Source organism: Bombyx mandarina, chromosome 03 (assembly GCF_030267445.1).
Source record: "Bombyx mandarina strain Sakado chromosome 03, ASM3026744v2".
Classification (NCBI taxonomy): Eukaryota; Metazoa; Arthropoda; class Insecta; order Lepidoptera; family Bombycidae; genus Bombyx; species Bombyx mandarina.
Window position 1 is genome coordinate 14,828,444 of NC_143210.1, and position 24,596 is coordinate 14,853,039.

Consider the following 24,596-nt stretch of genomic DNA (forward strand, 5'->3'; position numbering starts at 1 on the left):
ATACGGTCATTTTATTTGTTGAAATGTTGCTCAATTGTAAAAAATTTCTCATCCGTATACAAAATTTTTCTATGACCTCCCTTTGCGTACCGCTTCAGTAGTTCTTTCGATTTTACCACCCTATTCTCTTTTAAATTATCAGTTAAGAAATGAACAGTACGTCTCTTAATAAAGGCTGCAAGTCCTAAGTCATCTTTTAAAATACGCGACATGGTTCTAGGTGTTATCTTCATCTCCCGATATAAAATCTTTTGCTTTCGGACAGGATTTCTTCGAATTCTTTCCTTTACTGCTTTGACCACCTTTTTCGTACGAACACTACGTGGACGGCCAGATCTTTTTCTGTCACAAACAGAGGAGGTCTCATTGCGCCTATTAATAGCCCGGTACACAAACATTTTACTAATACCAAGCGAATGGAGAGTTTTAAAAATTGCATTTAGCTCCATACCTACTTTGTGCAATGCAATCATAGCGATTCGGTTCTCTTTATCACCCCACTCCATTTTAATATCGCAAAATATTGTACAATGTATTGGCGCCGAAATGAGAAAACTCAATGAGCAATCATATAAAAATGACAGATTCCAAATTCAAATGTAATATTTTGTTTATTTTTAATTGTAACAGTATTTATGGCCAGACTGAGTATAAAAATGAATTGCTGTTCGTTAATCTCGCTAAAACTCGAGAACGGCTGGACCGATTTGGCTAATTTTGGTCTTAAATTATTTGTGGAAGTCCAGAGAAGGTTTAAAAGGTAGATAAATATGAAAATCCTCGGAGTTAAATAAAAATAACAATTTTGTTTTTCCTTTGATGTGTCCCCCGTCGGACGGATTCTTTTATTTTTTGTTTTAACTTTATTTTATACAAAAACTCAGGTATTTTATTTATCGATTGAGGCACTAGGAAGTCTGCCGGGTCAGCTAGTGTACAATAACATTCCGACTTCGACCTGATATCCCGGGGTGGTGCTATCTATATTTGTGACTTTCAAAACTTGTTGATTTCCTTTTCGAGATTGCTGCATTAAATGAACGCCCTGAAACGGACCTCAAGTCCACAGTCCTCAAAGTCCAAAACAGTTCTAGGCCCACAATTATAGAGGGGTTGCACCGTTAATCATCGAATCAAACTCATAATATTTTTATTTAAAACTAGCGACCTGCCCTCGCTTCGCTTCGGGAACATTAAATTTTATTATTAATAGCAGAGTCCCGCGATGTTACGCGCAGTTATTTTTGTACCGTGGGTGACGCCGCGGGGTGAAGATATTCTAACTCTTTAGACCATCAGCTATCTATCAGTGAAAGTCTCGTCAAAATCGGTCCAGCCGTTCCAGAGATTATCCGGAACAAACAGACAGACAAAAAAAATTAAAAATATTATTTTGGCGTATGTACCGTATATGCACATGTTCTTATGCACGTAGTAAAAAGCGGTTATTTCAATGTTACAAACAGATACTCCAATTTTATTTATATGTATAGATATAATCAAACATTTTGACATTCATTTTCCGTAGAAAACTGAGCTGATGACAGGAGTTGGCGAAATGTTTTCAGATCTGGATACTACGAAATAGGCTGCGGGAGAATTAAGTTTAACTTTCTTGTAAAAGCCGCTGCACTTTTCTGCTAAAAATATATATTGAAACAGTATTAGTAACAGTGGAACTGGTCGGCGCTCATTACATATACTCTCCTCCAAATAAGGAATACCTTTATTATATTGGAACGAAGTTCCTTAGGACGATGCGGAGGGCTACCGTAACCGGGAAAAAACGTCCGTAACGTAAGATTTTTATTATTTATGTATAGTCTTAGTATGATGGCTATACAGTGTCTAATGTATAGTTTACGATGACAGTTATTATTATTATTCATATAAAAAGCTGTTTCTTTGTATATTATTATTTTTATCAATAAATAATCATAATAAAAAATGTATACCCAAATAATTATTTTCTTTGTACCTCGAATAGAACTTAAAATTAGTGTCGACACCACATATCTTTTTTATAAATATTTATAACTCACACCCCACGCTGACCCAGACTTCTCACTGTCTAGTCACATCTTATTCTATAGAATTTTTCAATTTCCGTTGCTTGCGACACTAAATAGGTAAACGATCGAATGGCCCAGCTAATGCTAAGTGGTTGAGAGGCCCATAGATTTCAAAGTGTGAATGACCACCAATCTGAGACATTAAGTGAAGGCTTAATCTTATTGTGTCAAGGATGTCCTACTCTTCGAACCAGAACCCAAGTCTGTTTCGCGACAAAAATAGAATGGTGATACCTACCCGTCCTTGGTTTCAATTCGCCCTGACATCCGTCAAAACTAGTGAATATGAAGTAGTTACCGTTCTTTGACATTAACTGCCCGGGAACTGATCTGTTGCTGATACTATTTTCATGTAGGTTTGAGTTCACATAAGTACAACATTTCTTTTGGACCCCGTTGAACTGTGGTCTTCCTGGTGTGTAGATATCGCTCACATTTCTGACCTTTAAAAAATCAATAAGCCAATAAAACTCTTTCCCATATAATTTATAATCTTTGATTTGACGTTATTATAAAAATGTCTCTGTCATTCTCCTTACAAAATTCATCCTGTCCATAATATTAGTTGTAAGGCGAATGGACACAACAATCTTTGGACTTAGTCGCGGGTAGCTTTTGACTAATCCAAGGCAGAAATGAGTAGGGTGATAGTTCCTATCTGTAGGGGCTTACTATAAGCTCTGGTAGTTGTAGCTTGAACTCTCAATTGTACATATTAGCTAGACGAGTCCAGTCAATCGGAAAGCCAGCTCAAAATCGATTGCATAATTTATACTGAAAAAACAAACAAGAACGGAGGTAAATGAAATTAAATAGATTCATAAAAAGTCTTACCTCGCGCAGAGACTTTGAAAGGTCTGCCTTAACACGCTCATTTGGAGTAGGAAGAGTAACTTGAAGACACTTCTCTTCAAGGTTCTCTAGGATTTGATTGAAGACTTTAGGCTTACGTAATTTTTCCAATACGTATTCGATGCCATCTTTTTTATTTGGATAGAACACAACTACAGACAGTCCTTCTTCTTGTAACTCAAATTCGAAGACCTAGAAAGTTATAGTTTAGTTTCAAGCTTTCCCTAGCTTGATGGTGAATTTGAGCGTGGTCATTTAAGATTATCAACTTTTTAACTACTCTGATTCGATGGGGCATTTTTTTCTCTTTTTTATTTATTGCTTGGAATATCAAAAAAACATATTAGTTAGCTCTTTTATCATGAAGAACTAACATGGTCCATAGAATAATAATTATTATACTTAAAGCTTACCTGGGCATCAATTTCCTCAACTTGAGCGTATTTGATAGAATCTTTTAATGTGAAGGCGGGTATTTTAAATTTTTTGCCATTCTCTGAATTGAACAATAAATAATTTGGCTGCGTAATGTCTAGCTTGAGGTCATATTTTAACTGAAATAAAAAAAACAAGATATTAAAAAGAATAAAGCTATACGTTTAAAACATTTCTTGAAACTGTGAAAAATTATTGGAATCAATTTGTGGAAAATATGATACAATCCGTATCATTGTAAAATAATATACTTATGCTACTTAGTAATAACATACTACTATACTTATAGGTGGTGAACTATACTATTTAATTTAATTATATAAATGCGACAGTGATTTTGTATGTTGGTTTGTTACCATTATTCGTCATAACAATCAATTGATCAACATAAAATTTTAAATACGCGTTGTCATAGTTGAAATAAAACTAGTATTCCCTAGGGATAAATGTGTTTCCTTTCGGAGGCAGTCTCTTTCGGTGTTGTCACGAGGTGACTTGATGAGGACGAGGCCGCGCTGCGCTACCAGCACTCTAGCGCACTGCTCAGGAGTAGCATCATAAGAGTGACAGGCTGGTGATGTATCCTGTCCTGACCTGGTAGGCTTAATCGAACTCAGTGGGGTATCCTGGGCCACCCTAAGGACGGGTTGACGGGCTTCTGTACCTACCGAGACAACCGACGTTCCAGAACCTTCCTATCACCTTGACAGGTCGTTTGGCGGAGCCTGTCACCGTCGTCGCCCTAGATACATCCTTACGAATCCATGAAATCCAATAACCCTTGCATTAGATGCCTTTAGCTCTAACACTAGGAGTAGAGACCCTGGTAACCGTACTCGTCGAACTTGGCAAAGAGTTCGACGTACAACCTAATCTAAATATTAGCCCGTTGAGTTTCTCGCCTGATCTTCTCAGTGAGTCGTGATTCCGATCAGGTAGTAGATTCATTCGCGAAGCAGCTACTCTTGAGCTGTTAGGACTAATTTGGAGGCGCTCGGGCAGCTGTTAGCAAATCTCGCACCTTCTGGCTAAGCCCTTGCTCGCCCACCTGTCCCTGTGGAACTGGAAAGGCCTCCGGGCCCCCAGTAAACCCTCAATCATAAAAAAGGTCCTTTGGCCGGACGTTCTTGGGGTAAGCCACGTGTCAGGTTGCAGTGTTGACCGCGGCAAACCCCGACCCCACCCGGGTTCAGACGTCGGGGGATCGGAAGCTGGGACGAAAATGCTAGGGAGTCGTTTAGTGGACGTTAAGTTCAACACTGTGGATCTTCTAGTCCCACATACTCTGTGCGCCCTCTAAGCGGGGGGAACTCTTAGGAGGTTCAGCCCGGCCCAGAAACAAAAAAGATACTGTTTCGTACTGAAACAGATTTTTCTTGTTTCATATATTTTATTATTATCGAGTATTAGGTAATGAATATATTACATCTTCAAGACAACCCAAGTCTTAATCTAAGCGCAGTAAGGTTCGATCTGGCCTGTAGACGGCCGATTAGCCAACCCGGAGCTTGCTGAGCAACCTCTCCAAGCCTACGAGCAGAGATCGCCGTCGCATAGAATACATAACACACGCGTTCCGTGGCATGCATTAATTATTACAAAAACAAAAATTATCCAACGCAAGTCACGCGTAAACATAGAACAAGTGACAATATATTCATCGTGTACCAGTCAAGGGACAGACGGTCCCACCTCCGAAAACGACGTTGAGCCCAGGGAGCGCGAGGCAGCGGAAGGAAGGTGAATCGGTAAGTCTTCAGGCACTTATTTCATTCCTTACTGTACAGATACATTTTCTACATTGATTTTAGAAGTTAGTACGTAATAGTTTATTTTTATGTCATAAATAAAGAAGTCTTTCGATTTACCAAGGGGAGCTGAAGAGACTGCTGAAAATTGGGGATGATAAAAATAACAAACTCTTATAGATACTTACGATAATCTCATAGGTACTGACAAATATCAAACCACCTTTACTATCGATTTCTGAGCTTGATATTAGTTTATTGAAGCCCCTTGACCCTTGCTGTTTGATCTGTAAATAGAAAACTAGCCATGATCAGTCTCACCTTGATCAGACATATTGTAATTCGCGTAACAACGGTCTCCGAAGCACGTCAAAGCGGCTATCCCAATGATGCCGAGACGCACTATATTAAGAATAAAGACGCAATTTACGTTGGTGTGTCTGTGAAGTTCGGTAGCCACGTCACACCAATTCTAAGTACATTATTAAAACTAAAACTTCCAGACAGCGGTCCAATACACTAACCTCGTAATTGATGTCATTAGCAGCTTCTTTAGCGTCATCAAAGTCAACCGTTCCAGTCTCTTCGGAAAAAGACTCGACTACTGCAGTAAATTTCTTACAGAATGGCTCGTCGTCATCAGCGTATACTTTCCCGAAGTACTGAGGAGTACCAGTTCTTTTGTTCTCTTTCAAGAATCGATCATATGCTGAGGGGAATGCTCTGTAGACCTAAAATTTTATTTCATGATATATTGTTTATTTAGTAAGGTCGTACTACGGTCAAAAATGTGAATGAAAAAGGTACCTCATTTACGTCCTTTAGATTGAGAAGATCCAATAGCTGGGTGTACGTAGATCCTTTGGCAAAAGGTACAAGCTCTCCAAGGCCACTCAGCAAAGGAGGAATTGAGGTGACAATTTTTTTTCCAGGATTATCGCGAACATGTTTCTTGAGACAAAGTTAAAATATAATTAATGTAATCTTCTTTCCCATGTCAAATGCTTATGTAAAAATATAATTAAATGAAAAATAATAATAAAATGACAAGAACAAGGTAATCAGACATAGAGTAGAAGTCTTAACCGCGTTGAAATCAAAATTGTGGATATTTCTTACGTTTTCGTTTGCCGTAAAATAGACAAAACTTCTTTTACGAAATAGTGGAAATTTACAAATTTTTGTGATTATAGATCCCTTACGGAAATAGCGGACATTTTCTCTTTAGTCTCAAACGAAACAGACCGCATGCTGATTGCTTTGCGAGAATACCTATATGCTGAACTGCTCCCATTTGGTATAAAAGAAAACTGTTTTAAATTTCATATTTGCAAAGTTACATTTACAACATGGGCACATTTACAATTTTCTTGTAACAAAGTTAGTTAGTTAGTTAACGTTCACAAAAATATACCCCAAGTTTTACTCACATATAACACATCTAGTGAAATAGATTGAGTTGCCAACGCTAGACGATTATCAATGTCAAGCTGAACTGAGCTTAACTCTGTTGAACAAAAATAATTTCATTACAATCTCTCGTATGGCTCCGGTTTCAAAAAAGACAATAATTCCTGACAGTAAATAATATTATACAAATATCAGGGAAAGTTGCATTAGTTTTGTTAAATCACATTATGATTCGCTTTCTGATGTTGATCTAGAATAGCATCACCCCACATCATTGCGTGAATGATAAAGGAATCCACCGGAGAATGGGTAGCACGGTTTTCTTAGTACAATACTAACCTGACAAATCGATATTTCGTAGTGGTAGAAGGTAATGTAATCGGCTCAGCAGGTAACACTATCTTGCCTTCTTCTGCGGCGAACAAGTCAAGCTATCTAACAAGAAGGATACGGCAACTATTGTGCAATACGTTTTTTTTATCTTTTATTGCTTATCTGGGTGGACGAGCTCACAGTCCACCTGATGTTAAGTGGTTACTGGAGCCCATAGACATCTACAACGTAAATGCGCCTACTTAACCCACCTTGAGATATAAGTTCTAAGGTCTCAAGTATAATTATAACGGCTGCCACCCTCTTCTAACCGAAACGCATTGCTGTTTCACGGCTGAAATAGGCAGGGTGGTGCGGACTCACAAGATGTCCTACCACCAGCAAAGAGGTTTGAGACTTTGGTAATAACTTTATTCTATCTAGGACTTTGAATCACCTGCCCATGTGCGCAATAAAAATATCAATAAAATATTGATGAATACGAGAATTTAAAATGAAAATCTAGAAGTTATGGTTAGTTAAGACAAACCCGGCGATCTCAAACACGTCGGGGTTGTGTTGTGTGTCTCTATGGCTAACTTCGGGCTCATACCAGGTCTTCCACTATCAGCAAAAGAACACTAATACGATGAACTTCAATCGTTAGATACCAATCGTGCACAACTACAATATTAATCAGAAGTACACAAACGAAACAAGTTCAATAGAAAACAGCATTTGATTACCTTTACCAGTCACAAGTGACAATATTACACAAGTTCCTATTACTCTGAACATCGTGACAATTCGAACGAAACTCAGTCTGTGTAATCTGTAGTTTGACTTTTATTCTAAACAGAATTATTTTAAATATATTTTTATTACTTTAGGGTTCGTTATTTAAAAAAAAATGCGAAAAGCCAATTATTAGGGAGATTGATTACTGCCGCTAATATACATCGGCAACCCTAGATACAGTCAGGACGCTAATTACTACTGGTTGAGGATGAAGCGTATTTGGTCCGACCAGAGCATTGGGCTTCAGTCTTTGTACCTGGAGCTTTTCTAAGCTGTCGCCTCTCTTTGTGGCAATTTATCATAATATCTTAATAATATATTATTACTACATTTTGGAAAAGCCAGTTACTTCTGTTGCTACCAGAAAAGATCGGCTAAATACCATGTTACAATCAATGCAACATACGAGTCCGTTTTAAAATAGTATGGTATAAATATATAGTTTATCCACAACCTGCCTACAAAGAATATTGCGGTATTTTGGTCATGTTGCACGCAGGGATACCAGCAATTTGGAACGGCTTGTGGTGACCGATTTAAATTGAGGGAAAAAGACCTAGGGGTAGAGGTCCCAAACGATGGTCGGACCAAATAGCGGAGGAACTGAAAATACCTGTCAGCGACGCACTCCACTAAGCTATACAACTGGGTGGATGGACACAGCTAGTTGACGGAATCGGACGGAGTCACGATCCTCAGCAACGAGGGACCGATTAAAGAAAAAGAGAGAGTAGTAACTCAGATAGGTCATTAGATAATAATGATTACTGCAGAACCCACTATATTTATCTATTTGTGTAATAAATTCGCAATTACTTAAAGACTCGAATAAAAGTCTAACAAGTCCTCATTAAATTACTTTAATTCTTATTCAATATCTTAACAATATAAAACGACTTCATTTCAATAAGCTATAAAAATGTTATTTGAAAAACCCTTTTTTTATGAAGACACTAAGGTGACGATTAATCGTTATATTATGCATTTATAATTCTAAGATTAAACATTTTTTTTTTAAATAGGTCGCATTTATATTTAAAATAAATCGCTTAGGTTTACGTGTTTTGTTTTTTTTAAAATAAATATAGTAATAAAGATAAAAGCAGTTGACGTGGCCATCAGTATAACACGCCGCTCATCGTTCTCGTCGAACCCATCGCTTGCGACGAAGGGCTTGGCGAGTAAATTAACCCATAGACACAGTCCACTGAGTTTCTCGCCGGATCTTCTCAGTGGGTCGCGTTTCCGACCGGTGATAGATTCTGCGAAGCACGGCTCTGGCTAGGGTTCGTGTTAGCAACATCGTTAGGTTTGAGCCCCGTGAGCTCACCTACTAGTTAAGGTTACGCTGATATGGTCTTTCTAGACCATCAGCTTAGGTGGGGAAAAAAAGAAAAGTTTAACACGCCCGGTGCATTCGTATTAAGCGATGTGTCCTGTGTATGTCCTGGTGTGCCCAGCGGGCATTTACCAATATTTGTACTGCACGTTCGTACTTAACATCCGTTTACGAATTAGTTCCACGATGCCTTCATCATGGAACTAAGCGTGAAATAAAAACCAAATCAGTTATGCATTGTGATTTGAAGTTTTTATTTATTTATTTTTATTGCTTCTATGGGTGGACGAGCTCACGGCCCACCTGGTGTTAAGTGGTTACCGAAGCTCATAAACATCTATAACGTAAATGCCGCCACCTAAACCTAACTAGCTCTCCCGAAAATTCATTATTTACAATCGTATTTATTTTTTCTTAGCAAATAAGGCCATTTTTTTAGGATTGAAGGATTACTGGATTATTGGTGGCTCGAAGGCCTTTCCAGTTTCACCAGGACAGGGTGGGCGAGCAAAGGCTCAGCTAGGAGGGGTTGGATTTGCTAACAGCTGCCCGAGCGCCTCCGATGGTGACCTAACAACTCAAGAGCAGCTGCTTCGCGAATGAATCTACTACCGGTGCTGCTCCTAATGTTAGAGCTGAAGGCGTCTAATGCTGAGGCTATTGGATCTGATGGATACGTAAGGACGTGGGAAACAAGGTCATGATTATGATCAGAAATAAATAGTTACCGAAACACATGGACACTTGGCTTTCAAAACGCCGCTTTCTATTTTAGCTCCAGACATTTTGCTCATTGTTAAGAATTGTCACTGTTTTGGTGCAGCTATATCGACATTAATCGCGGGGAGACAGTGAAACTAATAGATTGAAGACATTGAAGTTTAAATTACAATGTTTGTTATACCCTTGAAAATTGTGCGTCTAATTGCTTCGCGACAGAAATAGTCAGGACGATAACAATAACTACTGATTCTATTTATATTCCTTCTATTCTTATTAGATGATGTATTCGAATGTGTTGATAACATAATAGCACGTCAGAGATAATATTAAATTTACTGTCTGACGTTACGTAATAGAATTAAACATTAGTAATATATATGTATATAATTAATGTATGTTCATTGTTGGCTAGTTTAAATTCCTTTAACAAAAAAAAAACTATAAAACGTATCAGCATTTTATGGCAAGTTTTATTTCAATTGCCTACGCTAATTTGTGCTAATCTTTCGACTCTAAGTAGAATGAAACGTGTATTAAAAGTCGACGATTATTTTATATAAGTTTTATTTTTTTTATTGCCCTTGTAGGCAGACGAGCATACGGCCCACCTGATAGTGAGTGGTTACCGTCGCCCATAGACTTCTGCAATGCTAGGGGCAGAGCCAAGCCGCTGCCTACCGAAGTACTTCACGGGAAGAAGTGCTCGCTCTGCGCCTTTCTTTTCCTTTCCCAGGTCTTCTTCTAATCCGGTTGTGTCGTTTCTTCTCTTCCATTAACGGCATAGGCTTTCTGCGTTGTCTGTCTTAATAATGATTTGGCTATTTCGTTTTATTGAGTACGTTTGACAACAGGCACGTGTTTGACGGTGATAGTGATGCCATTAAATTTCGTCTTAAACTTAAATAGCTGCTTTTTATTTTATTATAAAGACTAGCTTTTGCCCGCGACTCCGTCCACGTGGAATAGTTACTTTGGCATAACGCTAAATTTTACTCCCACTTCATTTAGAAAGTGAAAATACATTTGAATTATAGAATGTTAAGGAGCTATTTAAAACTCCTATTTTGAAACATTCTTTATTGCTGCTCCACTTGTATTGGTCTTACCGTGATGTTATATAGCCTATAGCCTTCCTCAATAAATGGGCTATCTAACACTTAAATAATTTTTCAAATCGGACCAGTATAGTTCCTGAGATTAGCCCGTTCAAACAAAAAAACTCTTCAGCTTTATAATGTTAGTATAGATTATCAAAATCTATTAATGAAATACGAGAGCAAAAAACATAAACCCCAAAGCGCGCAAGAGAATTAAGGGCTGGCTCCTTTTAATTTTTAAGATAGTTAATAAAAGACAAGGTTGCCGAGTGACTTCACCAGTTTTACTCAGGACATGAAACATTCGTTCTATGTTTCAGTTAAATCAGCATAGTGATTACCCTATCTTTGAATACAAAATCGAAAATATAGTAAAGCGAATTGTCTTTATTACGCAATGGTGTTAGGGAATGCTATGTGTGACGGTATAACATTGTGGAAGTAATTCGTGAATGATTTGTCAGAGGAAAAACTCAATATGAGTGCACTGAATATTTCATCCCAGTCAACTCTCACATCATGTATGGTTCATAAGGACCAAGATTACAAGAAAAAAAACTTTCACACTGGAACCCAGAAACTGCATGTTCGATTTCACGTATCAGTACCGGCGCTTCCTCAAGATTTCCTTCATTATTGGGGATCGTAACCCTTTTGATGCAGTTAATTTCATATTTATTCGAGAGCAGTCAAACAAACTATTAAATTCAGATTTTTTAATTAACACCAATAATTAAGCAGCATCAGCGGGACTAAGCTTCAGTACGATCACCTTCAACTAAAAACCCAGTCATTTATAATCCAAATAACACATGTAGAAAATAAATTAGCGAGGGCCAAGTAACGACCATCAATTACCCGTAAATGATGCTCAAAATGTGCTGGTGCGATGAGAACGCTATCTGCCAGCCTTCGAGCTGAACGCGAGCGAATCCGGACTGTAGTGCAGGTTACAAGCATTTAGATTTGCCTCGATTTTATTTGGTTGGTCCAGTTGTGACCCCTCGTGAAGTCGTTACTGAAGCTATTAGTTTTACAAAGTAGATACCACCGCCCAGTATGAAGTGGAAATCATAATAGTTTTCTAATTTGCCATCTATCAGTAATAAAACTAACCAATAATAAAATTAGCAAATAATTACAAACGAAGCAGATGGGGCAGAGATATTGTTGTTGCCCGATGTATTTGAACGTTCGTATTTATAGAAGGCTTATTGTTACTGCGGTTGAAATTAGTAGTTTAATGTTTGTTTATCCGTGTTTTTGTTCAAGTAAAGTTTTTGCAATAGTAGTGCCAATAGGTAACGCGTGACTCGTTTTAACAAACATTAATTTTTTGGAACGAAGTTCCTTATGGGACGATGCGGAGGGGTACCATAACCGGGAAAGAACGTCCGTAACGTAAGATTTTTATTAGTAACTAGCTTTTACCCGCCACTTCGTCTGCGTGGAATAGTTACTTTGGCATAACGCTCAATTTTACCCGCCTCTCTATTTACGTAGAAAGTGAAAATATTTTTGAATAATAGAATATTAAAGAGCTATTTAAGGTATCAAAATCATGCTTTTCAACCGACTCCAATAGAGGAAGTTATCAATTCGACCATCATTTTTTATCTATGTATGGTCACCGATTTCTCGAGAATGCTTGAACCGATTCTGATAATTCTTTTGGAACGAAGTTCCTTATGGGACGATGCGGAGGGCTACCCTAACCGGGAAAAAACGTTCGTAACGTAAGATTTTTATTAGTAATGCCTTAACGCCAGCCACGACTTAACTTTGTAATAACGTACAAAAAAATAACATATTTTTTTATCATTCATTGACCACGATCTCAGAGCGTTCGTTCGGGCAATACACGAAATCTTATGCAAACAACCGTGAATGAAGTGTACCACAATAAGTTCGCACGTTACCGAATGACCGTGGCTTGTTGTGAAACCTCCAGTTTTATTCTCTTTATACCTCGAATAGAACTTAAAATTAATATTTTTATAGGAACTTCGTTCCTATCCGGTGTCCCACGACACCACACATATTTTTTTAATAAATTAACATCAGCAGCGGATATACACTTCTAGACGTATATATACAAATTGATACATCGGTAGTGCTGACAATGATAATGTCAATAACAACATAGGCTAACATTCACATATGGCTGGCTATCAGGAGTCTACTACAGTTCTTATCTTGAACCACACCCCAAAGGTCCAGTAAAAAAATAAGGGTAAAATGTGGATAAAATAATAGGGCCTGGGTGGTTGCGTTCATTACCTCTCTCCCCTCTCCCCTCGAGCCCCATAGGCCGCTTTATCTAAACTTTCGCTAAGTACAATTTCGCTCTCATTTTTCGCGCTATCATTTATGTAATAATTTTTTCCCTGATAATAACCCCCAAGTTTCTTGTTACATTCTTAATTAATTTTTTTCGTCGCCGGCTGCGGGGTGCAATTATGAAGTATAAATTTAAAGAAGTCGAGCTATAATAGAGTCTTTGATGGTGAATTAATAAGCTTTTTTTATAACAAAGGATTTGATAAGTAAGATTTTTAACAGATAAAATAAGCAATTGAGATATTAAGCTGATTTTCTCTTGGGACAATACAAGTAACAATATAAACATAAAATCAAAGAAATGGTGGTCCGAGTCTATGTATACTTTTTAATCAAAAGGACTACTTCTTTAGATTGAATACAAAATATATTATATTAAAAATTACATACAATGTATATTAAAATAAATTAAAGTGAAAACTATTGCATGTAACAACTTAGCATTAAAATAAGCCTCGAACACCGTTCGTGTTAGGCACAGGAATAAAAATAAAGCTTTGGTTGTTCAAAAATAACGCTTTGAAAGTTTCTGTTCAGTTCTGTAAATTTCTTCTACCGTCGTTTAGAATTATCAACCTAGGGGACATCCCTATTTATTGGATTATCTCGTTTACAAGATATTTACGTTTTGTCCACAGCCCTTGAAGCCGTCCCTTTCAAAGGCGCAACTAATTCGGGACCCTTGTAAAAGAAGCTTTTGAGCTCTTAAAGCGAGCGTAAAGATGAAAATTTTCTACTTTTTTCAATTATAATCAAGGGTCACTTTGACATCTTGTTTTTCCAGAAAAATAATCAAATAGGTATAGAATAATAGAATAATTTAATAACGTTTACAGCTGCGTTTGTTTCAAAAGTGTGGTATGGATTGAAGGATTTTCAATATTAACTAGTAGCCTCCGAGAAATATGAGCCATATGCTTGTGTCTTGCTCGAACTGTCGCACCTCTCTTTTAAGAGATCACATAATATGGTCATCCGCATTTTCAAGAAATGGTAATCGTCTACCATCCTATGTAACGTAGTTTTGGAAGTGGTCACGGTTGATAGTCAATTAAAAATGGATGCTAAGATGGTGATGGCATTGTACTGGGGGTAAAACGCCTGCCACCGAACGTTTTAAAAAACCAATAAATATTCGACTTTCTTAGCTAAGAGAAGTTCATGTAATTTTAAATTGGCCCTTAAGGTCCCCAGGGGACCATCCCCAGTCAGATTGTAGGACGTCGTCAGCAGAAAAGCTCTAATGTATCAAATAAAAATAAGTTAAATACATAAAACTATATACTTTTTTTTTATTGCTTACATGGGTGCACGAGCTCACAGTCCACCAGGTTTTAAACAGTTACTGGAGCCCATAGACATCTGCAACGTAAATGCGCCACCCACCTTGAGATATAAGTCCTAAGGTATCGTTATATTTACAACGGCTGCTCCTCCCTTCAAACCGAAACGCATTACTGCTTCACGCCAGAAATAGGCGGGATGGTGGTACCTACCCGTGCGGACTCACAAGATGTCCTACCGCCAGGTTTACTATAAGGCGGCTTAAATAAAGCATTTTTAATTTTTTAATAACTTTAAATCAGCAAACGATCTATTTGCATCACAGCCACGATCGTTCAGCGATTAAGGCACAATCAGGGATGATAGTGTGTGTTTACGCAGGGCTATGAGTTACTTGTCGAGAAACAGTAATACGCTGTGGTATTGAGATTGATACATTTATTTATTTATTTAACTTTATGCATAAGTATGTTTTTAATAAAAGATTGGTTTACTGGAAAAAGTTTACTATGGCAATGCTACTAGCATTTCGGGAGTATCATAGTGCTAATCTGATGAGAATTGCTTGAACAAAATAACAGCGTGAATCCAGAATTACTGTGTCAAACGACTATTTACCCATCAAACTGTAAGACGCAAACATATCCTGGATATACTGCACCCTTTCTTCGGGCAGGGGGCTGAGCCTCACGAAGTGTCTACATCTAGGAAGCACGCAGGGTGTGTTGGGCTTGACGGTCTGCAGATGATGGGAACAGACCGCGGCCCAAGGATGTTTTAAAGCTGAAGCCACCAAACAACTCCTTTTGGAATCTCTCAAGCCACGCCCGATCTCCACCCGGGGTCAGAACCCGGGTAAAGTAGGGAGGTTCCCACGGTTAACACTACAAGAAGACCCAACCTGAGGACGCCCAAGGCGACCCATGTATACCTGCATTCATTCAACAATACTCTGCCTCAACCCAAAACACACTATCTCAACAGCGCTCTCCTACGGAAAGGGTTTTTCTTTTGATACATAAAAAATACGCCGACAAATAATTTGGCCGCTTTCAAAAGAATACGAATGACAGTAGATCGTATCAGGGGAGAAGCCATTAATAATGTTCAAAACATTGTTTGCTGAGGATCTCTGCGATTTACGTGGCCCCCACAGGCGAGGGCTGTGCAAGACGGAAAATATCCGAAGCTATTTTTTGCATAAAATATTTGCCAACCAAAATTTTGAATGGTTTTTGTAATACTGTATTTACGGGCCTTACTGTTGAGCCTCAGAAACGTTAAGTTTATTTCGTGATTTAAGGAAATGTTTGTTAAAAATATCTCAATTGTTTTCATTTAGTATTGTCGCCATTAAGTTACTACGTGTACCTACATGTTAGCCACATTTTCATTGGTGAGATTCATTAATAATATAATATTTTCAGATAATGTTACAATGACTTAAGGACTAATATCTGAACTCCAGTCTTCTGTGTTTCCCTCCCTACCTATCTCTCCCATGGTTCTTACTAACATTCAAAGTTAAAATTAAATTTTGTTGTTGCATTGTGCATAGAATTAGAGAGAATGGTGGTAAATACCGATTTCAGTAGACATCATACTCTGACGGGCTATTGAACTCAATCATTGAATCATATTATAAAATTGCCTTTATATGGCATCCAAGTGGACTATTAAAGCCATTACACAAGGTCCCTCGAGAAGCGGCACGGTCCGGTCGGGTCCGATTTAAACCGGATTAATCCGGTTTATACTTGTCTCGTAAATCTGCCCACGTTTATTACACAGGTTTAATGAAGATCTTTTGGTTATGAAATTATTTTTGAGGATTAATTTTTGATTGGTCGGTTTATTTTTATGTGAGGCGGTTTCTTCGGTTGGAGTGTCTAGAGAGAAGTGGCTCAGTGCTATATTTCAAAATAGAATTTCCTTATGAAAACGTAAAGCTTAATCTTACCTGTGCAGATACGTTTAAAAATTATGAAACGATGGAGACTATTGTAGAGAAATACATGATATATTACAAAACTCTGTGTTTAAGTGATCAAATTAGATCTTTTTTAGTCACACATTTTAATGACTCGATAGACACTAGGATCGACTAATGCGAACAGTGCAACTAATATCTTATTTTTTATTTGTTTCTTACTTGTTTTTGTAATTAAATTACGCGGCTACTTTCTTACTTTTAATAAAAATCTTTAAAAGATATATTTTTTTAAGATTACATTATTTATCTATTATTTCTAGAATTTTTTCTTATGAAAACATATATGAAGATCTGTTATTTTTTTGGTTAAAATCCGTTTTCCAATTTTCTTAATATCAAGTTCAGTAACAGAAAGTTCATATATTTTTGCTGTTTGATATAATTAATCGCTGTAGCAGTGGTTTGTGGTACGTCAGCTACCGGCCCCTCCGAGTGTAGATAAACAGTTGTATTGCATGGATCAAAGGACAAGTTTTATTTTCTTAAGTATATAGCAATTATAAAATTCACACGAAAGTTTCTTAGCACACAATTAACTAGCATTATTTATTTGCTTCAGTGAGTATTTCAGTATTGTCATTGGCGCTATTAAAGTTTTCATTTGATTTTTTTAGTCCTGTCATAGCTACTGCTACATAAATAATCCTTTTAACCTCACAAAATGTATCTAACCAACTGATTACAAAAGCGCTACCGACCAAATAAAAATCAAATCGCTTCGTTAAGCAAATTTACATATTGTTTCGTCTTTATTTCAATACCCATGCTAGCACGTGACTTCTCTCTTTGAATTCAGCTTATAGCTCGAAAGCTTTTTGAGATCTACTCCTAAAAAGCAAAGCTTAAAGAAACTATACATCAATTTTTAAATTTTCAAAAATGCTCGTCACGTCTTTTGTAGAAAAAATCGAAAAAAATATTACACGTTAAAACCAGTTTATTACTCCTCAGCTCCTCAACTCAATCGTTGATAGTCTAGGGTTGATTCCAACTACTAACGGAGCAGGAGCGGTAGGTGAGCTCATGAACTCAGGCTGAACTTCAAAAGATTTATTAAATTTCTAAAAAGATCTACGAAAAGCTCATTTTTTGGAAGCCATCTTGTTTTTTGGTTGGTTTGTAATATATTATTTTTAGATATGCCATACTCTACTGAAATAGACTTAAATAATAAAATATTAAATTTGTGTTTAACTGGTAATTCCTCTGAATTGTGAATGATGAAACGACAATTTTGAATGCGCAGTGGTACTTTCAACTTACCTACACATTTCACTAGTGAAGCAGTACTAGTTCTTCAATTAATGATAAATATATATATATATATTACATAGATAGGTGGACGTAGTGTTAAGTGGTTACCGGAGCCCATAGACATCTAGACCCTAAATGCCGCCGCCCCCCTTAAGATAAGTGTTCTAAAACCTCAGTACAGTTACAAAGGCTGCCCTACCCTTCAAACCGAAACGCATTACTGCTTCACGGCAGGAATAGGCAGGGTGGTGGTACCTACCCATGCAGACTCACAAGAGGTCCTCCTACCAGTGAAAGTGGTTTACTAGTGCGATACCACAATCGCAAATCAATGACAAGCGTACAAACTTAAACACACGTTCTCATATCAGTATTATTAGCGTGGGTTCAATTGCTCTTTTTGTATGTCTGGTGGAAATCAGTTGAGGCGGAAAATTGTATCGTTTATCTATACATATAAATAAAATTGGAGTGTCTGTTTGTAATATTGAAATAGCCTCCTTTTACTAGATGCATATGAATATATTATATACGGCACATACACCAAAATAACATTTTTTACAATTTTTGTCTGTCTGTCTGTCTGTCTGTCTGTCTGTTTGTTTCAGCTAATCTCTGGAACGGCTGGATCAATTTTGACGGGACTTTCACTGATAGGTAGCTGATGATATAAGGAGTAACTGAGGCTACTTTTTTTAGACTAGCTTCTCCCCGCGGCTTCACCCACGGTACGACAATAACCGCGGGTAGCATCGCAGGACTCAGCTATTAATAATAAAATTTAATGTTTCCGAAGCGAAGCGAGGGCGGGTCACTAGTTTTAACTAACATTGTGAACCTGCTGTTGATTCTATAACACTCCCTGTTCCTGCTGTGCAAAATTATTTGTTCCGGCATGAAGGGTAGGAGATAGACGTCCATCCTAATGTACTTGAGATCATTTTTTGATGTCTTAAAAGAGAGATTTTACTTGTTACAATCGTCAATTCGATTAGCGAGTATATAAAGAACTTATTAGTTAAATTGAAGCTCTTAGTTGTATCCGCAAAAGTAACAAAACTACAGATTTTGCTTTTTATTACCATTAACCAATTATTAGGTATATATGTATGTACACAATATTATACATATATAGTATTCAGAAAACCCGTTGTACGCATCAATTTCATTTCCATCGTCCAATATTGGCTTTCAGAATGGTTTCTCGCGGTTTCGTTAACACTTCATCATTCAATTTAAATTTTAATTATCATTAATGAGTGCGAAATTGGATTTTAATTTCTGACTGAATATTCCTGAAAGCTTACTTGTATAATGAAAATCGCAGTTTTAAAAAGTACCTAGCCCGGACACGTGAGCTTACGGGCCTTCTTAATTCGACCCGGAGAAATAGTAATCCATATCGTGCTATCTACCCATGCGCTAGGCGGGCTTCGGACAGCCTGCCGACCGAGAGGGCTGGTGGTCGTGGCGCCGACGATCGCTGGCCCGGCGTCCCGAGGGGGAGGGTGATGGGAAAGATGTGCTCCGCACTAAACGCTTCACTTTCCTCCCTTTGCCTCTTCATGAGTTCTGTCGCATGCGAGGTTTGGACGTTGGTTGTTGAGCGACAGGAGGTTTTAGTCGGTTCGACTCCGACATGCCCCACCCCCCATTCCCAGTGGAGGGTGGGAGTCCGGCGATTTCCTCCTGACCAAAAAAAAAATATCTACCCATGCGCGCTCGCAAGATACCATACCACAATAATAATATTGAAGTATTGCGTAAATTTGACTTTATTACATAAACAACCAAACATCTGATTTAACTTGACCGTGTTCACCGCATCATCAGCCCCGTTCACACCCGTTCACATTATAATCGCTTGATTGCTAAGTGAGTATCGCTCCACTGTCGCTCAATACTCGTTAGCTAATTCTGTTATAATACTAATTCGGAGTCAGCTGTGGACGTTTTAATACGGAACCACTTTTGTTTCGTTGTCTGTTTGATTTTTTGTCCGGTACAGCCGACTCGCCATTAACATTAAATAAGATGGACAGTGAGCAAATTTAAAATTTTTAAATTGCTACAATGCAGTGCACTTCGCAGCCCACTAGAGAAAAATATAGTATTATTTACAATGCTCTAAAAAGCCGATTTTCCGGCATTAAATCAAGAGACACCCTATATCTAATTGTGTTTTTGAGATCCATTCCAAATTTATTATCGGATAACAATAATTATTGAGATAAGCCGTTATCTTAATACCATATTATAACGGTGATACGATTAGGGCAGATAAGATGTGATAGGGCAGGCTGGGGTGGTAATCGTTTGCTCCATTTAGATACGGTATTACCTAATTCGTCAAAATTTAAAGCGTGTGTAAGGGAGCTTATGCTTATTGTTTAATTGCATTTTTGTAACAGAAATTATGATTAGCAATCATCGTACTTGTATCACCATTCTATTGATACCTAGCTTAGAAAGGTAATAGAATCGATAGTAAGACATTATAGACTTTAAATTGACTCGGTGGCGCAGTAAATAGTGCCCCTGACTGTTGGACCGAGGGACATGGGTTCGATTCCCACATCGGGCAAACATTCGTGTTACGAACAGGTTTGTTTGCTCTTTATTGAGGTGTTTATTATGTATAATATGTACTGTTAAAACTGAAACCTTAGAACTCATATCTCAAGGTAGGTGGCGGCATTTACGTTGGAGTAGAGAAACTATATTATTTTTTCTTTAGATTATCGTTGTCATCACCACCATTGGGCCCCCCGGGATGCGGAATATACCAAGCCAACCTAAATGATGTGATATGTATTCCACCACCAGATACCTTGCTGGGTCAGAATGGGGGTGGGTTGGGGAAAGCTGCCTTCCATTACCCAATTTTAAATTCTCAATGTTGGTCATTTGGTTCATCTTGTTTGGGCTTCAAACTGGCATATAGACGAAATCTGCAAGCACTAAAATGATACAATTGGGATGTGATTTTTATTTTATAAATAAATCATTGCAACCGACTTGATTGCAATGATTTGCTATCGTGGACCAAAGTAAGCGGACTGCTATCGTCTATTCCATCACCAAATCACATCCTCAACAAACTACGAAGGTAGTATTTTTCTTTTTCCGATGCTTTTATACTCCAAGGTACCAGCTTACAACTTCATGTTCATGTATCCTCTGACGTCACAATGACATGGGCTCGTGTTTGCAAATGACATGTGGCAAAGAAAGTTTGAAAAAAGAAAATCACACGGAACTTCCCCGAAATCTTTATAAAGCTACATGATAAAACAATTACAGGAGCGTACGAGATATACGTCGACAACGCCTGATCGATCACTTTGAAACATGTTTGTTCATTATTGGCTCAGCCGAACTGATTGATGGAATCCGTCAGTGTGACAGCAAATTTATCATAATTTTGTATAACGGTACCTTTTTTGCGGTATTGTAGTTTTGATAATGATGAAGCGGTTCGGCTTGTGGCGTACTGAAATTTGTTTTCTTTTGTCTCGTGTACATGACTAGCTACCTAATACATTCTGGATGAAATGCTAATCAGGTTGGCTTACATTATTGTCTAATTATCCGAGTATTTTATTCTGTGGGTTTGTACCCGCGTTCTTTCTCCTTTTGCTAGATGCGTGACCACTCAGAGAAGCAGGACATTAAAATTATGTTATACTACGAAAGACATGGTTTCAGGGCAAATAAGCTACTTTACAACTTACTGGTCATCCTTTATGGTTCTTTAGCTTATCTATTTACGAAGTCAAAAAAAATTGCCTTTTTTGTCGGCAAAATACTACTCAACCTAAGTAATGTCGTAACAACAGTTTGGTACATTGATAAAAATGTTTGTTGTTAACGAAGATCAATTAATCGTATATAGCAACCATTTAATTTGGCTTCCAATCTACAATAAAATTACAAAGCACATTTGCAGAGCACTGTGTCAAAGCTATGTTAAACCCCATACTCGATGAAAGAAGATCAAACATATTTGTGTGGCATACATTGCTGGTTTTGTTATTCTAATTTTACAAGATTGCTATGTTTTTTATTGTTTAGATGGGTGCTGCTGCCTACCATTAGGGTGACCGTTCACCAAACAAGTGGGGTTGTAGCATGCAACATTCAGTCGCACTCGGGCGTCATCGATCGCAATCGGAGTTCCCGTACGCGCAGGTGTCCCGTGACGTCATGCAACAAGATTGGCGCGCGCCGATTTATGTTGAATGTAAAAACGTAATTTTAGTTTTAATTTGTATCTTCTAGTGCCTAGCGTTGTTTCCTTTACTTTTGGTTTATATATTAAAATTTTACACATTATAGATATTGTTGAATCGGTGTGTTTCACTTTTATATGTTCGGAGTAAAATATCTCGCGAATGCGAGGGACAAATAACAAACTATGGGGTCATCCCACATTAATTGAACTTGTTTCTACAGCTATAATAAAACGTACCGTAGCCTATGTATTGTTAAATGATTTCAAGAATCTATAGATACCACACCAACCAATCAGTACTCGAATGTTAATACTGACAAACATTGGACCAACAATCCAACCAGCAATCAATCTACACCATCCATGTTTTCAAGCTCACTCTGTCCGGGTTGTCGCGCAGGATTTATCAGTTTCACCGTTTCGTGAAGCTAATGTATTCACAAAGTTCGACAAAGAGATGTCTCTCAGGAAAAAGGGGTATACTCTAATAGAAAGTTTCGGATTTGTCAATGTATTAGATGTTTTGTCGGCGGTGTGAAGCGGAAAATGTATCTTCTTGGATTCTCGGAAGTCTTTTCATTAATGTTTATGAAACACACCTAAATTCTAAATACCTAATACACTCAAATTCTAAAGTTTTTAAAAAAAATCGGTTGTCTGTAGAGTCTGTTTACTGACGATAGTTGAACGTGACAACGTCATAAGAAAATACTGATGAAATGGTTTCATTTTTCAAAAGATAATTTTTATTTTATTTGTTTGATAGATATTTTGTATGGACAATTGATACTACATTCACTTTTCACTGAACTTCATACTTAACGAATACATGTAAATGTATTATTGTATAGCAGCTGTCCACGCGGATGCATCGCTCACTCAAGTAGGAGAGAAACAGATGTCGAACGCTGCCGAACGCGGAGGCTGATTGTGTCTCTTTGTCGCTCGTTGCGCGCTCTCGCTTGCACTTCAAGTCTTAAATGGAACACCTAAGAGCGTGGTAACGCCGCATGAGTCATGTTTTTTCATGCGTGCAGCCGGCTCCATCGAATTATAAGACGTTGTCACGAAAAAGGTCGTGACAAACGGACAAACTACAGGCAGGTTCCAATGTTTCTAATAAAATACGAATATACACAATACAATATGTTCAACTTAACGAATGTCTTCCACAGGAGTAATATATTATTGTGTAATAAAAATCAACCCTGCAAAACCGATAATTTTCGTAATTTTTTTTTATTTTTTTTATTGCCCTTGTAGGCAGACGAGCATACGGCCCACCTGATGCTGAGTGGTTACCGTCGCCCATAGACTTCAGCAACGTCAGGGGCAGAACCAAGCCGCTGCCTACCGATTACTGGTAGTAGGGACATATTATGAGCTCGCTTGGGTAGGTACCACTGGTTTGAATATTTTTATTGCAAAACAGTAATTCAAGCATTCGGTTTTAAACGGTGGGATAACTATACCATTGAGACTTGGATCTTATGGCGCAAGTTGAGTCGTGGTTCAAGTTATGATGTCTTATTCATCAAGATAATAAAAAAACTTTAAAATTTACATTAAAATGATTGTTGGGATGTCTTAGACATGTAATATTACCGGGTTACAATAAATATATTTATTATTCAAACAAAGTAGCGCCCACCAGTTCTCAAAGAGTTTTCAAACTTTACGACGCGTGTCTCACTCACTGTGTAGGTACTTTAATTATTTGGGTGAATTATTAAATAGATTATGTAGATAACTCGAACGGAATACAAAGTACCGCAAAGGCACAATCTAGAAAACTTGAGATAATACTGAACTTGAGAACGTAATTAGAGCGAAACGTGTTCAGAAAATTCAAGTTACATCTCGTATGTGTTATATTTATATTATAGTGTTTTCCTTTATTTTCACGAGTCATATCCATAACTATAAATATTTTTAGGGCTTCATTTCTCATTTATTATTTTTATTTCATAATGTCCGACGTTTTTAATTTTGATACTTTAAAGTTCAAGTTTGAAGTCGTCGTGGCCTAAAGGATAAGACGTCCGGTGCATTCGTATGAAGCGATGCACCGGTGTTCGAATCCCGCAGGCGGGTACCAATTTTTCTAATGAAATATGTACTCGACAAATGTTCACGATTGACTTCCACGGTGAAGGAATAACATCGTGTAATAAAAATCAAACCCGCAAAATTATAATTTGCGTAATCACTGGTGGTAGGACCTCTTGGGAGTCCGCACGGGTAGGTACCACCACCCCGCCTATTACCGCCGTGAAGCAGTAATGCGTTTCGGTTCGAAGGGTGGGGTAGCCGATGTAACTATACTGAGACCTTATAACTTATATCTCGAGGTGGGTGGCGCATTTACGTTGTAGATGTCTATGGGCTCCAGTAACATCAGGTGGGCTGTGAGTTCGTCCATCCATCTAAGCAATAAAAAAAAAAAAAAGTTTTCGTGATCGCTGACGACTAACATTCTATAATTCTGTTTATTTTAAATATACTTCGTTTTAAGAAAAAGAAAAAAAAAAAATATTTCGCAATCAAAACGTGACACAGGATGCAAGCGCCGTCTGTCGGCGGAACTATTCACCGATCGAGCTCATAAATATTAAGTGTATTATTATCTATGATTAACGGTGATTTTTGGCACCACAAGCACCGGTCAGCGTCTCCGTCGAACCCGTCGCTTGCGACGAAGGGCT

At 37.8% G+C, this 24,596-nt stretch overlaps 2 protein-coding genes across 4 annotated transcripts in view; one reads left to right on the top strand and one right to left on the bottom strand.

Annotated features, from left to right (window-relative positions):
* LOC114241187 (uncharacterized) overlaps positions 1-24,596 on the top strand; it is a 476,778-nt gene that overhangs the window by 434,438 nt on the left and 17,744 nt on the right. The window lies entirely within an intron of this gene.
* Positions 1,415-11,772, bottom strand: serpin-25 (serine protease inhibitor 25). Of its 3 annotated transcripts, none has more exons than XM_089740150.1 (8): positions 11,645-11,772; positions 5,915-6,058; positions 5,632-5,838; positions 5,296-5,394; positions 3,338-3,478; positions 2,907-3,116; positions 2,371-2,515; positions 1,415-1,637 (listed from the first exon to the last, which is right to left on the bottom strand). In XM_089740150.1, the coding sequence occupies exons 1-8, from the start codon at positions 11,744-11,746 to the stop codon at positions 1,516-1,518; spliced, it is 1,170 nt and encodes a 389-aa protein (XP_089596276.1). In that variant the 5' UTR covers positions 11,747-11,772; the 3' UTR covers positions 1,415-1,515. The 3 variants fall into 3 exon arrangements, with proteins under 3 accessions (XP_089596276.1, XP_089596275.1, XP_089596274.1); XM_089740149.1 differs by having other exon boundaries at positions 1,415-1,640; XM_089740148.1 differs by lacking the exon at positions 1,415-1,637 and having other exon boundaries at positions 2,048-2,515.

Excerpts from the sequence above, each read along its gene's own strand:
- serpin-25 (XM_089740148.1), bottom strand. The coding sequence starts at position 11,746 with ATGCTTGTAACCTGCACTACAGTCCGGATTCGCTCGCGTTCAGCTCGA. Across the intron at positions 6,059-11,644 it reads ATTTTGAGCATCATTTACGG|AAACATGTTCGCGATAATCC; the intron begins GTAATTGATGGT and ends CTTTGTCTCAAG. Across the intron at positions 2,516-2,906 it reads TTTCAAAGTCTCTGCGCGAG|GTCAGAAATGTGAGCGATAT; the intron begins GTAAGACTTTTT and ends GATTTTTTAAAG.